Source organism: Mus musculus, chromosome 6 (genome assembly GCF_000001635.26).
Source record: "Mus musculus strain C57BL/6J chromosome 6, GRCm38.p6 C57BL/6J".
Classification (NCBI taxonomy): Eukaryota; Metazoa; Chordata; class Mammalia; order Rodentia; family Muridae; genus Mus; species Mus musculus.
The window spans coordinates 12550411-12564770 of NC_000072.6; the positions used below are offsets into that span (position 1 = coordinate 12550411).

At 39.3% G+C, this 14360-nt stretch overlaps 1 protein-coding gene across 1 annotated transcript in view; it reads right to left on the minus strand.

Annotated features, from left to right (window-relative positions):
* The window catches only part of Thsd7a (thrombospondin, type I, domain containing 7A), a 437646-nt gene that overhangs the window by 238803 nt on the left and 184483 nt on the right, over positions 1 to 14360 (minus strand). The window contains exon 2 of the mRNA NM_001164805.1: positions 4485 to 5316. Coding sequence (NP_001158277.1) covers positions 4485 to 5316 — 832 coding nt within the window. The remainder of the gene's footprint in view (positions 1 to 4484; positions 5317 to 14360) is intronic.

Below are 14360 nucleotides of genomic sequence, written 5' to 3' on the forward strand. Positions count from 1 at the left end.
ATGCCTTTAATATGCAGATGAGTCTTTCCTTCAGCCAGCAGCATTCTGGAGTAAAGTGGCTCTTGGAGAATTGTGGGATTAGAACTGTGCTCACTGAAGGCTGGAGCTGTCCGCCTGCCACAGTGCCCATCCCTACCATCATTTTAATGTCCTAGGCGCCTGTGTGAACAGTGACTTCCCTTCCAGTTTTAGGACATATTGTCCTTTAATAATTTTGAATTTCTTGAGAAATGCTTGACATAGTATCTCATTCCTCACCAGAATAAGAGTCTATTCAAACCTGGCTAAAAGTCACTGATGCACAGGGAGAAATGTGTGTTGTTGTAAGTGTAGTGTTCCTCACCAATAGATGGTCACAACGTTAATCTTTACCATTGTAGAGAATCCAGTGTGTCTATCCAGTTATTTTAAATGTAAATATATTTAAAATATGAAGATTTCCAGATATCCAGATCCCATAGTATCCCAGTAGAATAACACTTGTATATATGTTCTCCTGAAGATATGGACCAAACTTTATGAGAAGCAAGTGAATTGATTATTAATTTCTACTTAGAATTATAATACACAACATTTGACAGCCTGACAGTTCAAGCTTAAATTTTAAAAGTTTTAAACAAAACACAAAGATGTTTGAGCAATCCTTTCTACTATCCAGCCCCTGCTATATATAGCAAGGAAATGTCATTCCCTTTGATGCAGGAGAAACTTGACGTTGTAAAACTAATGCTATAAAGGATTTGCTAATAAACTTGCTTAGGAAATATTAAGTTATACGCAGTAGTATTTAGCTAAAGAGCACAGCCTCCAATAAGACTAGAAGATAAATAGTGTGCTAACCAGGCTTGTTAAAAACTGAGAAATTTGTACAATTGAAGTTTCTGCTACCATTTATTCGGAAGATGAACCTTTAATTAGGCTCCATTCCCATAACAAAAGGACACAACCCTGACACGCAACCAGCCATTAGGCCCATCCCCATATCAAAGAACAAGCCTCTAAGGGGCAGCTCAGGGTCACAGCCACCATTAAGTCCTGGCCTGCCATTAAGCCCCTTGTACTCTTATCAGGAAAAGCATTACTCTGCCAGGTTGCAAGGTGACCCTAGGCAACAACTATTTAAAAACAACAACATTAGTATATGTATGAAATTTTTTGACTATTATATTTGCTGTGTAAATTGTGCATTTTCCTACATGGACAGATTTGCAGTCTCTTGCTTCTATTTAAATGTTCAAAATATAGACTGGGGATGGGAGAGGAAAGATTTAAGGATGATAATGTATGTGGAATATATAAGCCTAGCTTGTATGCATATGTCAGTAAAGTCTATTTGAAGCCGGTTCCACTTTGAGCATTAGCCAAAGACAGATCACACAATTTTAAAAAGCTTTTCCCATTACTAATTTCTAAGTGTGCAGAGTGAATTCTGACCAAGGAAGCATATTATTTCTAAAACAGTGAGAACTCAGGTATCTGTGGAGGATTTAAGTGTTCACGGAGGGGGCAAGACACATGGATGTCCAGGTTTCTTATCTCTGTTACATCTGACTACCACACTGTTCAAAACTGCATCAGTGGAGGTCTGAAACTGATACTTTCTTAGGGTCATTGTCTGGCCTCATTGAGAGAAGGTGTGCCTGGTGATGTGGGGGTGGAGGGGTGGGGACATTCTCTTGGATACAGGAGGGAGGGGGAAAGGAGGTATGGGATGGGGAGTGGTCAGGAGCAGACCAGGAGGGGGCGTGAAATCTGGACTGTAAAAATGGATTAAAGAAAAAAAAATATATATATATAAAAGACTGAGCTATGGTCACAGTTCTGACCTCTACTGATTAACGACAAACTGAAAGCAAGGTGTATGGCTTTGCAATTTAGGGAATTTAGCAGCAATTCTTTGAAACATTTTATTGACTCATAGAGAAGTTCCCGAAGATTCTTAGGCTGATTTAGCTAAGTCCTTTTACTTACTCTGGATGAATTACTGTTATTAATAGTCTGAATGATTATTTCAACTTCTTATATCATAAAGAAAGAATGAGATGAAAGATATATATGTTTTCTTTTTTCTTAGATATTTTCTTTATTTACATTTCAAATGTTAACCCCTTGCCTAGTTTCCCCTCTGAAAAATACCCTATCCTCTCCCCCCTGCTCCCCAACCTATCCACTCCTGTTTCCTGGCCCTGGCATTCCCCTATACTGGGGCATAGCGCCTTCACAGGACCAAGGGCCTCTCCTCCCATTGATAACCAACTAGGGCAGCCTCTGCTACATATGCAGCTAGAGCCACAAGTCCCTTCATGTGTTTTCTTTGACTAGTGGTTTAGTCCCAGGGAGCTCTGGGGGTACTAGTTAGATATTTTAAATTCAGTGATTAAATCCATGATTTGTGGTTCTTTGCTAATTCATGTCTTCCTGTAATGGCTTCCTTGACCAAGTAGTGTAAAGTCTGAACAAAATGTAGGTAAGGATGCAAGTGCCTGACAAAATTCCCCACACTTTAAGTATATTTGCCTAAATCACACAACTGATGTGAATATTAGTCTTGATTCAATGGAAGCTACACACTTAACTACACTTTTAATCAAGTAGTCAACACTAAATTAAACCTCTACTGAAGACTAACCCAGTGACAGCAAGAGTCAGCTCAGGGTTGCCCTAGAGGCTCATTCAATTGCTCAGGGGAAACCAAGCCACAAAGATAATTACTACTCTAGGGGAAAGGATTGAAGCCATAAGAGAAAAGACTGTCAGAAAAGAGCCATAGGAAGTGAATTGAAATGCATCAGTTTGGAGGTTCAAATGGAGGTTCAAACACACACACACACACACACACACACATACACACACACACACACACACACACGTAAGAAACCTGGTGAATGGAGGCCAGAAAAACAGACACAATCAGCAAAGTAGCAGGATTGGGAAGATGCTATGAAGGGGCAATGTGAGCTGAAATGAAATATATGGATTAAAGGAGGGAAAGAGAGGCAAGTAGGCTCAAAACAGCAAGTAGGACTGCAGGTAGATCAGTGGCAGACTGCTTACCCAGCAGAAACACAGCCCAAGGGTCAGACTCTACCACCATAAAATGATGAACTAAAATAAGAGGCAGCCAGAACAATAGTATTATGAGAGAAAGATTTTGTCTTCGATGAATGGATCGTGCCTTTTAATTTACTCATTAACTTAAGCTATAACCCTCTTCCAAAGAACTCTCACCAGTATCTGAAAACACACAGTGATCAAGTCAATGAAAAGGAACAGGTGAAGGAAGGATAGAGAGCATGGAAAAAAATAATAAAGCAGTCAGTGATTTGAGGAAGCAGCAGGCATCCAACACAATCTATTAGGTCTCCAACTTCCAAAGTTAAGAGGAAATTGTAATCTTTGCAAGATTTCCAGGGGCAAAAGGAAACAGTCTCCAGCTGCTCCCCAAAGCCTTATGGGGTCTAGGCATCAGTGACGTTTATCTTATGGTTTTAATCAAGGAAACAGACTGCCTGGTAAAGAAGATGGCACACCCAATGTCATGCTACAATAAATGAGATATAAAATTCTGAGTGATGATGCTATAATTTCTTAGGTTCAGTCCAAATCGTAACTTCATACATATTTCGGGAAAGGCAATTATGCAAATGATGCAGACGAGCCACTCCCAGATAGTCTGGTTTATCTGAGAGCAAAATTTAGCCAATCCAGAGAACACCATATCCTTCCTATCATCCTCAATTAATAACAGTTTCACCACAAATGAATCGTACATGAGGTAGCTTCGCATAACATAGTCATTATGTTCCAGAAGATAATCTGCCAAATGATTTCCATCTAGGAATTGCTGCCAATTAATTACATGTTCAAAGCTCGGCCAATCCCTGGGTAAATCCCTGCTACTACCTTACTTCTTGCTACATGCTACTTGCTTCTCTGGAGAGAGTTACTTTGTTTTATAAAATGTGAGAGAATATTATTCTTAGGTATGGTTCCCCAGGTAGTTGTTAAGAGCAGGTTTTGTTTATAGGGTAATTCTGAAAAGGCTATAAACTAGGGAGAGATTACAAGTGTGCTTTATTCGATTAACTCACTCAGATAAATATCTGTATTCAAAATCCCAGTACTCTAAGCTCCACATAATTTCACTGTCTTTTCTTGGAAGGGGGAAAAAAAAAAAAAAACTGCTTAAAGAAGCAGTGTTGTTCTTTCTTTGCGGTGCTGGGAACTGAACTTTGGGCCTCACAGATTCTAGCCAAGTGCTCTACTCCTGTGTGCTCCCGAAGAAGCCGTACTTTGTCATGGAGAATCATTCATTGGCTAGGAAACCTTTAAATAGGGTGGGGTCTACACCTGGACCAAATAAAGTCACCGACTCGAGATCTAAAGCTCATAAGCCTTGCACTAGGGAATATCTTTCACAAGGTTATACCAGGAGTCAGAACAGTGAGTTTCAAGTCCCTATGCTATTAGTAAATAGACTTTACCTGAGGTCCGCAGATTTCCCAGTCCTGTTTAAGCACGTCACGTCCCGGGTCTGATAGCCAATCTGGATGTCCCAGTATCTGTTCTCCTGTCTGTTCTGTCTGTTTCTGTTTCTCTTCTTCTTGATGAGCTCACGGGCCTCTGGGTCCTTCACGGCTTTTCCTCTCTCCTTCTCCCTCTCCTTGTTCTTGCCACGACGCCTGGCTTGCCTGGCTTGCCTTGTGTGTGGGACTGAGCATGCGCTCCAGGGCCCCACCTGCAAGCTGTACAAGCTCTCATCCTCCTCGCAGGGGTTGGACTGGCACACCTGAAACTCGGTGAGGTTGGGACAGCCAGAGCCTCCATACTGTGGCGGTGCAACCACGTGCCTCGTGCGGTGCTGCAGGCCACTGCCACAGGTCCTGGAACACTCAGACCAGGGTGAGAACTCAGACACGATGCAGTCTTTCTGGCAAGGGATGAGGCAGGCCTGTTCCAGAAGGGGCTTGGGTTCAAAGTACTCGCAGATGATGTCCTCGGCGGGAATGTCCTTGTCCTTTTGGATGCACATTATCTCTCTCACCTGGATGCCTTCCTCACCCTTCACGCATTCTCGCGATTTCTCGAGGCTTTTCGAAATCACAGGCTGACACCGATCCCAGGTTCCCAGCCTCCAGTCGTACAATTCCTTGTGCCAGTCACAGACCTTGAAACAGTTTTGCTGGTTACTGGGTCTCACAGCCTGCTTGCAGTTTGTATGTAACGTAGTCCAGCCTTCCACGTGAGCACACCACACAGCCCGAGTCTGGATGCCGCCCGGTCCACAGTCATCTCCCATGCATCGTCCCCAGGGACCTATAAAACAGCACAAGAGTTAGCAGGGCTGCAGGAAGCAAGTGACACGCTTTTCCCATTTTAGAAAGACGTCTCTAGCCTTAGTACATTAACTTCCCGACATCTTATAAAGTAGGTCTCTGAAAGAGACGACTGGAAAGTAACGCTCGTCCCTGAGTACTTTCACAAGAGGGAACTGTGTCAAGGAGTCTATATAAGGTAACAGCTGGGGCAATTTCACTTCGGGCCCCTTTGGGATTGGTAAAAGTTTGCTTTGATTCATTTCCTTTATTTCAGGTAGATAGAGACTGTTGCTCATAAAGGGCATCAGAAACTAGTCACGGTGAAAACCCATTACTCTTGCCTCACACCCTGAACTCTGCTTTAGTAAGTGGTAAAGAAAATATCCCCTCATGAAAGCCTTTTCCTCCAGGCTTTCTCTGCCTGGGCAATTAACTATTTTGCAGAAAATGCTCTCCCTCACCTGCTTTTTTTATTGTTGCAGGCTACATCGGGAGAAGTCTAACGGCTGTGTACAGTGTTGCTGATAGAATTTTTAAAGTGGGACTTCATGGTAACTAAAGCTGAGAAATCAAAAACCTTTCCTGAAAGGGCACTTGCCTTAAATAAAAAAGAAGCCTCAGTGAACTGGAGAGATGAGTAAAGACATTTAATAAGCTAAAAAACAAAAACGTCTCAGTCGTCTGACCTTTGTGCTGAGCAACGACCTTGATTTCTCTCAGTTAATTCATTTGTTAAATATAACTAAGTTGGCATTTTATGGTACACTTGAGTCAGTTGTTTGAGTATGAAAGGGGGCTTGCTATTCTAGAACATTTTTTAAAAGTACACATGGACTTTCTTTCCTTCCTTCCTTCCTTCCTTCTTTCTTTCTGCTGCGAATAGATTCTTCGCTCACACAATACATCCAACCACAATTTGTACATTTTGTCCTCTTTCCATTCCTCCCACCCATTTTCTTTTCAGAAAAGGAGCAGCTCTCCAAGAAACAACAACCAAACATGACAAAGCAAGACACAATAAGACAAGGTGAAGTCCCTTGTATTGAGGCTGGACAAGGCACCAAACTGGAAGAAAAGATTGCCAAGAGCTGCAAGAAAGAGCCAGAGACAAACCTGTCCCCCCTCACCACCACCCCCCCCCCGTTAGGAATCCCACAGAAACGCTGTGAGGATTTATTTGATAACCCTTGATTGTACTTAACAAGTCTTAAGGAAGTAAGTTTCACATGATGGTATAGGGTTCCCCAAGACAGGCAGACAGACAGGCAGACAGGCAGACAGGCAGACAGGCAGACAGGCAGACAGGCAGACAGGCAGACAGGCAGACAGGCAGACAGACAGACACACACACACACACAGTTGTTGCCTTTTTCCCTCAGCCCTACTTTCATAACAAAAGGTCTGGCTTCACATTTATTTTTATCCATGTCTAGATTAGGCATAAGGTTTTGTCTGTAAGACGCTGAAGGGAAAAAAAAAGTGAAAACTATTAAACTAGGAAAAGGACTCATTCTGTGCCTTAGAAAAATGGGACAGGAAACCGGCTGGTTCTCTAAATTCACATCTTGAATGAACCATAAAACCAGCTGCATTTGAGACCCAATTCTTCTGACATTTGGACTTCAATAAAGCCTAAGTTTAGAGCTTTAGGTTACATTTCTGCCCTCTGTGCAGAACACCATTAATCTATAGGAGAAGAAATACAGAGAATGTGGTGTTTATAGTATCTACATTTATTTAACCAAAAAGATGTTTGATGATGCAGTCTTTCTTTCAAGTGACACAATAAAATTGTAAGCAGAAGTGATTGTTATCTGAAATATTGGACTAATTAGTCATCTTTTCATTTAAAAGAGTACTAGATTTGGTCTACCCAAATTTTATTTCATTAAATTCATACGTAAAATTGTTTAAGTACTTAAAATAAATTTCAGAGAATAGCCTTCCTAGATGTTGATGTGAATGCTTTACGAACAAGAAGGACAGTGACTCTGTTGAAAGTGCCAACATTAAGTACCTAATGAATGATGTTTTAGTCTTAATTTTACTTTGTCTCTGTACATTTTCCTACAATACTTTTGATGATTTCTTAGAGACTTGAGAAATACTCTATCTGAGAATCATAAAACTAAAGATGCATGTTAATAAGGGAACTTTATAGGATGTATAAAACTTTAGAATTAATTCCACATAGCTTTAATTTTAGTTTCCTCTCTCCATTGTGTTTGAACAAAACTGTTATCCTATTTCCCAAAGGAAGGCACATTTATGTTAGACTCAAGGCTAAACTACATGCTGTTCCATTGATACTTTAAAGCATGGGTGCTTTGTGCTAACTCAGAATCTAAATCTAAAACCCAAGATAATCTTTCTCTGTCTCTTTGTCTCTCTGTCTCTCTTTCTCTCTCTCCCTCTCCCTCTCCTTCTCCCTTTCCCTCTATGCCTTCCTCTCCCTCTCCCCCTTTCTTCCTCCCTCCCTTTCTCTCTCCTTCCTTCCTTCTTTTCTTTCTGTTTTCTTTTCTTTTTCTTTTCAGGATTTCTTTGTCTAGCACTAGTTGTCCTGAAACTCACATTTTAGACCAGGCTGGCCTTGAACTCACAAGAGATCAACATATCTCTGCCTCCCAAGTGCTTGGATTAAAGATGTGTGTGAGAACACCTGGCTGAGATTTTTTGATGCACCATTATTTTCCATCCTTGACAATAATTATGAGATTAGACCAATTAATCGATGTTTAATATTTTATTCCCAGGATAAAACCAAAAGAAGTATTTTGTAGAAAATATCCATAGAGTTGAGTATAAAGACTGATTAATTGGCTTTACACTCCTTTTCATTAAGAGACATGAATAAAAATTGATTCCCCCCAGATAGGGCACCGATGAAAGACCAGAAAAATGGTTCCACCCAAGGCTAGTTTGGTGAACTAGTTCACTGGAGTTACTAACAGAAGTGTACGTGGACGACCCACAAACAGCTTCATCACTACAAAGCTCACTCAACTACATCCCTAGAGTTCTCTGCCCACCTTGCAGACTGCTCCTTAAATAAGTGGGTTTCTGCTTGCTAGCTGTCATTTACAGCTCACATAATACTGGGCATGAGCAATATGGTCCTAGAGCCGAATAATAATAGTAAGTTTTCTCCAAGGCCCATTATCTATCTAGTTTCAGGTTCTTAGCCACATTAGCAGTGTCAGGTAGTTATTCTGTCTCGTGGAATTCTAATTAGAAAGAGGGTTAGTTATTTCAATAATATTTGAATACTATTATTCTGCCAAAGGGCCATAGCAACAGCCATCATTAGAGAAGCTGCTTCTTGCAGTGGATGACCCAGAACTACACAAGGTTAAACAGGTGAGAGAATTTGAAGCACAAAGTTCTAAACTGGATGATTGGATGTCTTCTGCAAGCTCTCCTCTCAAGGTTTAGGGTTAATGTGGAAGAGAAAGACTATAGTAGCCAGAAGGGATGGATGGCTCCAAGGCAACAGCATTCTCCAGGCACAACAGAACTGATACTCATATGAGCTTACAAAGAGGTTGCCAGTATGCATAAGGGGTCCTAGCACAGAGTAAGTAAACCCAGGCTCCCACCCATAAGAAGCTATCTACAATTGATACCCAATGGCAAGGGCAAAGTCAGGTTTCTCCAATGGAGTCTCACTGTATTTGTAAAACACACCTTAGGTTAAACCTAGGGTCATGAGGAGTTGATCAACTCAAAATGGCCTAGATGGTCTTTTACAGTTTTTACCTTATTTTGTTTTGTTTGGACATTTCCTGTTTAGTAGATTTTTGATTACTTATTTTGATTTTGTGTGTGTGTGTTTCTGTGGGGGTGGGTTGTATGTATGCCTCTTGGTTTGGTTTTTGTTTGTGTCTTGTTGAGTGAGAGAAACAGTGAGTGAGAGGGAGATAGAGAAAGAGAGAGAATGTAAAGATGGGTAAGTAGGTGGTGGGGAAGATGTGAGATGGGAAAATATTATTCAAATTTATTATATTAATTATTTTTAATGAAAAAGCTTTTAAAACAATGAGCAGCAGTTCTGTAAGCATTATGACTTTCTGAACTTTTAGATCAAGGTTCATTACTTTCCTGAGTTGTATGTTCCCTCTATCGCTCAGGAGTGAATGTTTCAACTCATAAGAGATATCTACACAACAGTCAATGAAAATAAGTTATTGAACAATGGAATTTTAAAATTTCCTAGGTGATGCTTTGATGCACAGAAACATATGACATCATTTATTGTGACTCTAACTTACTAGAAAGGTAAGAACATTTTTGTTTAATGTTCTTCTGTTAAATTCTTAATTAAAAATTCCCATTGTATATATTTATTGTACATGGTCCTGTGGTACATAAGGACACGCATATAAGCATATAATGTGTCTTTGATTTTATTTTTGCATGTATTTAATATCATACATATATGTGGACCATCTTTCACATATGCTTGATTATATTTATGAATATAAACTTTGCACTGGCATTAATTTAATGGATGACTAGTTGTATTTCATGGTTTGTATTTCTTTTTCAAGATATTTCAATCACTAAACAAAAGGACATTATGAAGGTAAATATGGTTCACATGCAGTATAGATTCTGACTAAGTGACTCCTCAGAGATAACACTGTTCAGTAGTACACACTCTCTCTGAGAACTAGATGATAGCATATTCCATGATAATGCAACAGAGACCTATAATGAACCTAAAGAAAAACATGCATGAGGGTAAATGCAAAGAACAGAAGTGGCAATACAATCATTACTAAAATAACTCATCCACCTTGCAGGCTCTAACTGCTGTCTTATCTTTTCATTGCACCTTGGGTTTTGCATTGTGTCCAATTAAGTACTCTCATGAATGATCAGATTTTCACCACACTACACCCAATGAATGTCTGTCTACTTATGCCCTCCAAGCAGTCTTGAAATAATCGCACACTGCGTAGAATGAAGACCACATCTAAAATTGCTCTTGACAACCAAGCATAGTTAACCCAATTAGCTACTGTTTCTAAGAGCACACATGGTTTAAAATACAGCTTGAAAACAAAGTATGCAAATTCTATTAAGGGAAACAGAAAGTTCACTGCCAAGCATGATGTGAGGCAGTGACACATAGCATCAAGTATCTCTGCATAAAGGTTAAGAGTTAGCCCACAGCTAACATTACCATGAGTGAGAAGACATAGAGATGGGCTACGGTTTGTATGTGCTTTCTAACAAGAGCAAGAAGAATTTCCCATGGGTTGAAACCTTCTTCATTTCTCTTTGTTCATGATAATTTAGAGGAAGTTGGAATCTAATTGGACAAATGAATAATAAACAGCTTTCTCCTTTAAGGCATGGATGCTTTATGAATAGAAATGTCTCCCCGTGTATAGGTTTGTAGGACTGTGTTTATTCACTGTCGTGCAAAAATCTGTCTAGGATGTAGGTCAATAAATATGTGTAAAAAAACTGAGCTTGACAGATTTTATGCAAATGTGGAGAGAAACATTACTTGTCTTATTTTACCAAAAATAAGTTAAAGCAACTTTTTGTAGTCCCAAAGCCTTTATTCATTAATACAATTATAAAACAAATATTTCTAAGTAGAATGCATGTAAAATTAAGTAACACTGAGACAAAAAAAAACATTATGTGAATGGTATTTGGCTTGGTTTCCATGTAGCTAGTGTATAAAATGCAGCTGTATACCAACTTTGAAAAAATTCAGAAAAATATAGATTATTTTACGTTACCGGAGAGAATTTTATAATGCATCTTCTTCCTGTAACTCAAATTTCTCTGTTTCCCTGACAAAAGATGAATTACGGAATGCAGAATTAGCAGTTGCCTCAGCACGCTCAACACACTCTTCTTCTAAGACTGTTGATTTTATATGTCAAGGGCGTTAGACCAGGCTGAGTCCATAAAAATCATGTTGCTGACAGGTGGCCAGCACCTATGTAAAGAGCCTTATAAAAGATAAACACTATTAAATGAACACAAGAACATTATGCAAACTACTCTCCATTCGTGTTTGCTATAAAACTCTTAAATGAGGCAGGTTCTTATTTGGCTAAATATATCTGCATCTTTCAAATGAGACAATATGTTTTCCTCCTGAAGGTGATCCAAGACCAGCATGTCCTGCTTAGCACAAGGTCAAAGAGCATTTCCTGAGCTTTGTTATGCATGGATTCCCATGTCTTGTTTGCTATGAAATATTATGTTCTAAAATTTATAGACAGCAAAAGTGTATCCATTTGGTTTTTACTAAAGCAGAATGTGTAAAAAGTATATGGAATTGCTGCTAAATAGAGAATGTCTTCTCAGTCGTAAATAACTTCATATGTTGTTGTCAACCTACTGGGCAATTATATACATCCCCATATCTATACAGGATTAGGACAAATTTGTTTCATAATCATCATTTACATCTCATAATATTATAGAAAATAATTTCATTTCTCTATTTGCCCACAGATTTAACTACTCACAGTCACTTAATCTGCTTTTCCATGTTTATACCTAACCTATGCTTATATAATACTTTGCTCCTTCACTGTGTCATGGCTCCATTTATCAATCTCTCAGGGGACAGCTATTTTCTGATCACTTTGGAATTAGAAAGAATACTAAGAGAAGTGTGTGGTAGAGTAGACATACGATTTGGCTCAAAGCTTTGCAATTTCCAGCTCTTCTACATGATGTGCCCATGGGAAGTGTACCAATTAGCCCTGGCAATTTATGAAGAAATCCCTCACTCCTCTCAGTAACTGTTGCTCCAAATGTGGAGTCCTGCTGGTGTAGTCCTATGTTTATTTCACCTTCTACCCACACTTGGCTTATTTTCACTCTCCTCCTTTGAGTACTGTTATGGAAAAAGAAAAAGGCGTGGAACCATCTCTGAGATTGCCAGGATCCTCCTCAGAACAGTAATACAATCTTGTATGCCTTGTACTCACTGGAACATGCCAAAAGATTTGGTGTAAAAAACCAATTGTTCGTGCCTCAGTTGTCTGTCTTGAAGTATTTTCATAGCCATAAATACACAAGTCCTCTGTGTATCTGGTAAGGCTATTAGCTTGCTGTTTTGGTGGGACTTCATACTTAGTGAGGGGGCTGCTTACTCTTTTGTCTGCTCTTAGGACTGTTTTCTTCCTATTGGGTTGCCTTACACAGCCTCAGTATGAGGGCTTTGGTCTTGTCTTATTGTATCTCATTTTGTCCTGTTTGCTTTTTGCCTCTATGTGGCAAGTTCTTTACTGCAGAGGAAACAGAGGAGCAGTGGATCTGAGGCAGAGAGAAGGTGGCAAGGACCTGGGAGGATGGGGGGGGAGGGAAAACTATGGTCTGGATATATTGTATGAGTACGTTTTCTTTAACAGAGAAAAGGAGAAGGGGGAAGGTGAAGAGGAGGAGGAGGAGGAGAGCTCATAGCTCCTTTAACTTGGATTTTAATTTTATTAAATTTAATTTAAAGTTTAACTCTCAAATGACAAATCAGTTTGGTGGATAAGGAGCGATTACTGTGGAAGTCAAATGTGCTTTCATCTTCAATAAGTAATTAAACTCTCATAAAAATTATAAGGGTATCAAATTAAGTGTTCAAAATTGGAACACACTTAAATCTGATGAGAAAAGGAATGAAAACCAGGAACTAGGAAATCTGTTTAACAATTACTAAATACAATAACCTATTTTTAGGACCTACCACATTTGATTCTTCTTGAGAAAATTACTCACTCTTCTGGGTTCTGGGCTCTACTTTGATAAAATATAGTATAAAATGATTTATGCCACTTATTCCCAAATTCTCATAAAAAATGAAATATCATTACAAGGCAGTGAGTACCTTTTTCTCATGTAAAAAGATTCTCACCCTTATGTGACGATATTTTACAGATCCTCTTGCTTTCACTCCCCAAATTTCTTATAACTGGAATTTGTAATTATGCCTAGCCAAAGCAATGATAGTTTTGTTAAGCTACTCTCTATTAAAGCAAATAAGAGGGTCAAAGCATTTGGCAATTAAAAAAAAATAGAATTCATGTTGCAAACTGATTTTTTTCAGTAAAATATGTGGAAGTCCATCCAATCACTGCACCACAGTAAATGATCATTGTAACAGTTTTGTGCTGAAGAATACACACACACACACACACACACACACACACGAGAAGGATCTAGGGTACAGGAAGTGGGGGGTGAGAAGAGTGGAGGGAGAGGAAACTGTGGTCCCAATGCATTGAGTGGGAGGCTATTTTGGTTTTTTTTAATTAAATATAAAAAAAATTATGAGCATCCACAGTATAAATCCGGATGATATAGTTAATCAAATTTAGAAAGCATGTGCTCTCTTCTATTTATTGAAGGCAGAACTTGAAGCAAAGACATAGTTTATTTTCGCTTTATTCCGTAACTGTGGAATGAGGCACAGAGTAAAACTGGAAAGGGGCATTGAGGGAAAGTCAGTACAAACATGTGCAATTAGAGTTTCCACTATAGGTGGCTGGTTTTGCCTCCACAGATTTTCTTCATGAATCCTTTGTGAAATACATTATAGAACTGTCTGTCAGTCCACAGGACATAAGAACTAAACAGCTCTTCTTGGGCTCTCCTATTAGTTACTCTTCTTAATACCCAACAAAAACAACTTAAGGAAGGTGGGGTTTATTCGGGCTCACAGATTGAGGCTATCATGGTCTGTCATGGTTGGGAAGGCATGACACCTGCCAGTGCCATGACACCTCTGGTCACACAGCCAGGAAACAGAAAGTCATACATTTTGGTGCTCAGTTTGCTTCTTTTATTTATATTTATTATAAAAGTGTAGCCCATGGAATTGAACTGACCATACCAGTAATGAGATTTTCCTACATCTTTCAACCCAGTGCTGAGCCTTCCTTACAGACATTATATTTGTGCCCTAGATCATTATATATTCTATGCAGTTGACCAGCACAACTCCTATTGCTGTCTGCTCAATTTGCCTGAAGTAGCACATAGGAAATTGCTGACTTTGTTTTATTCCTTCATCAT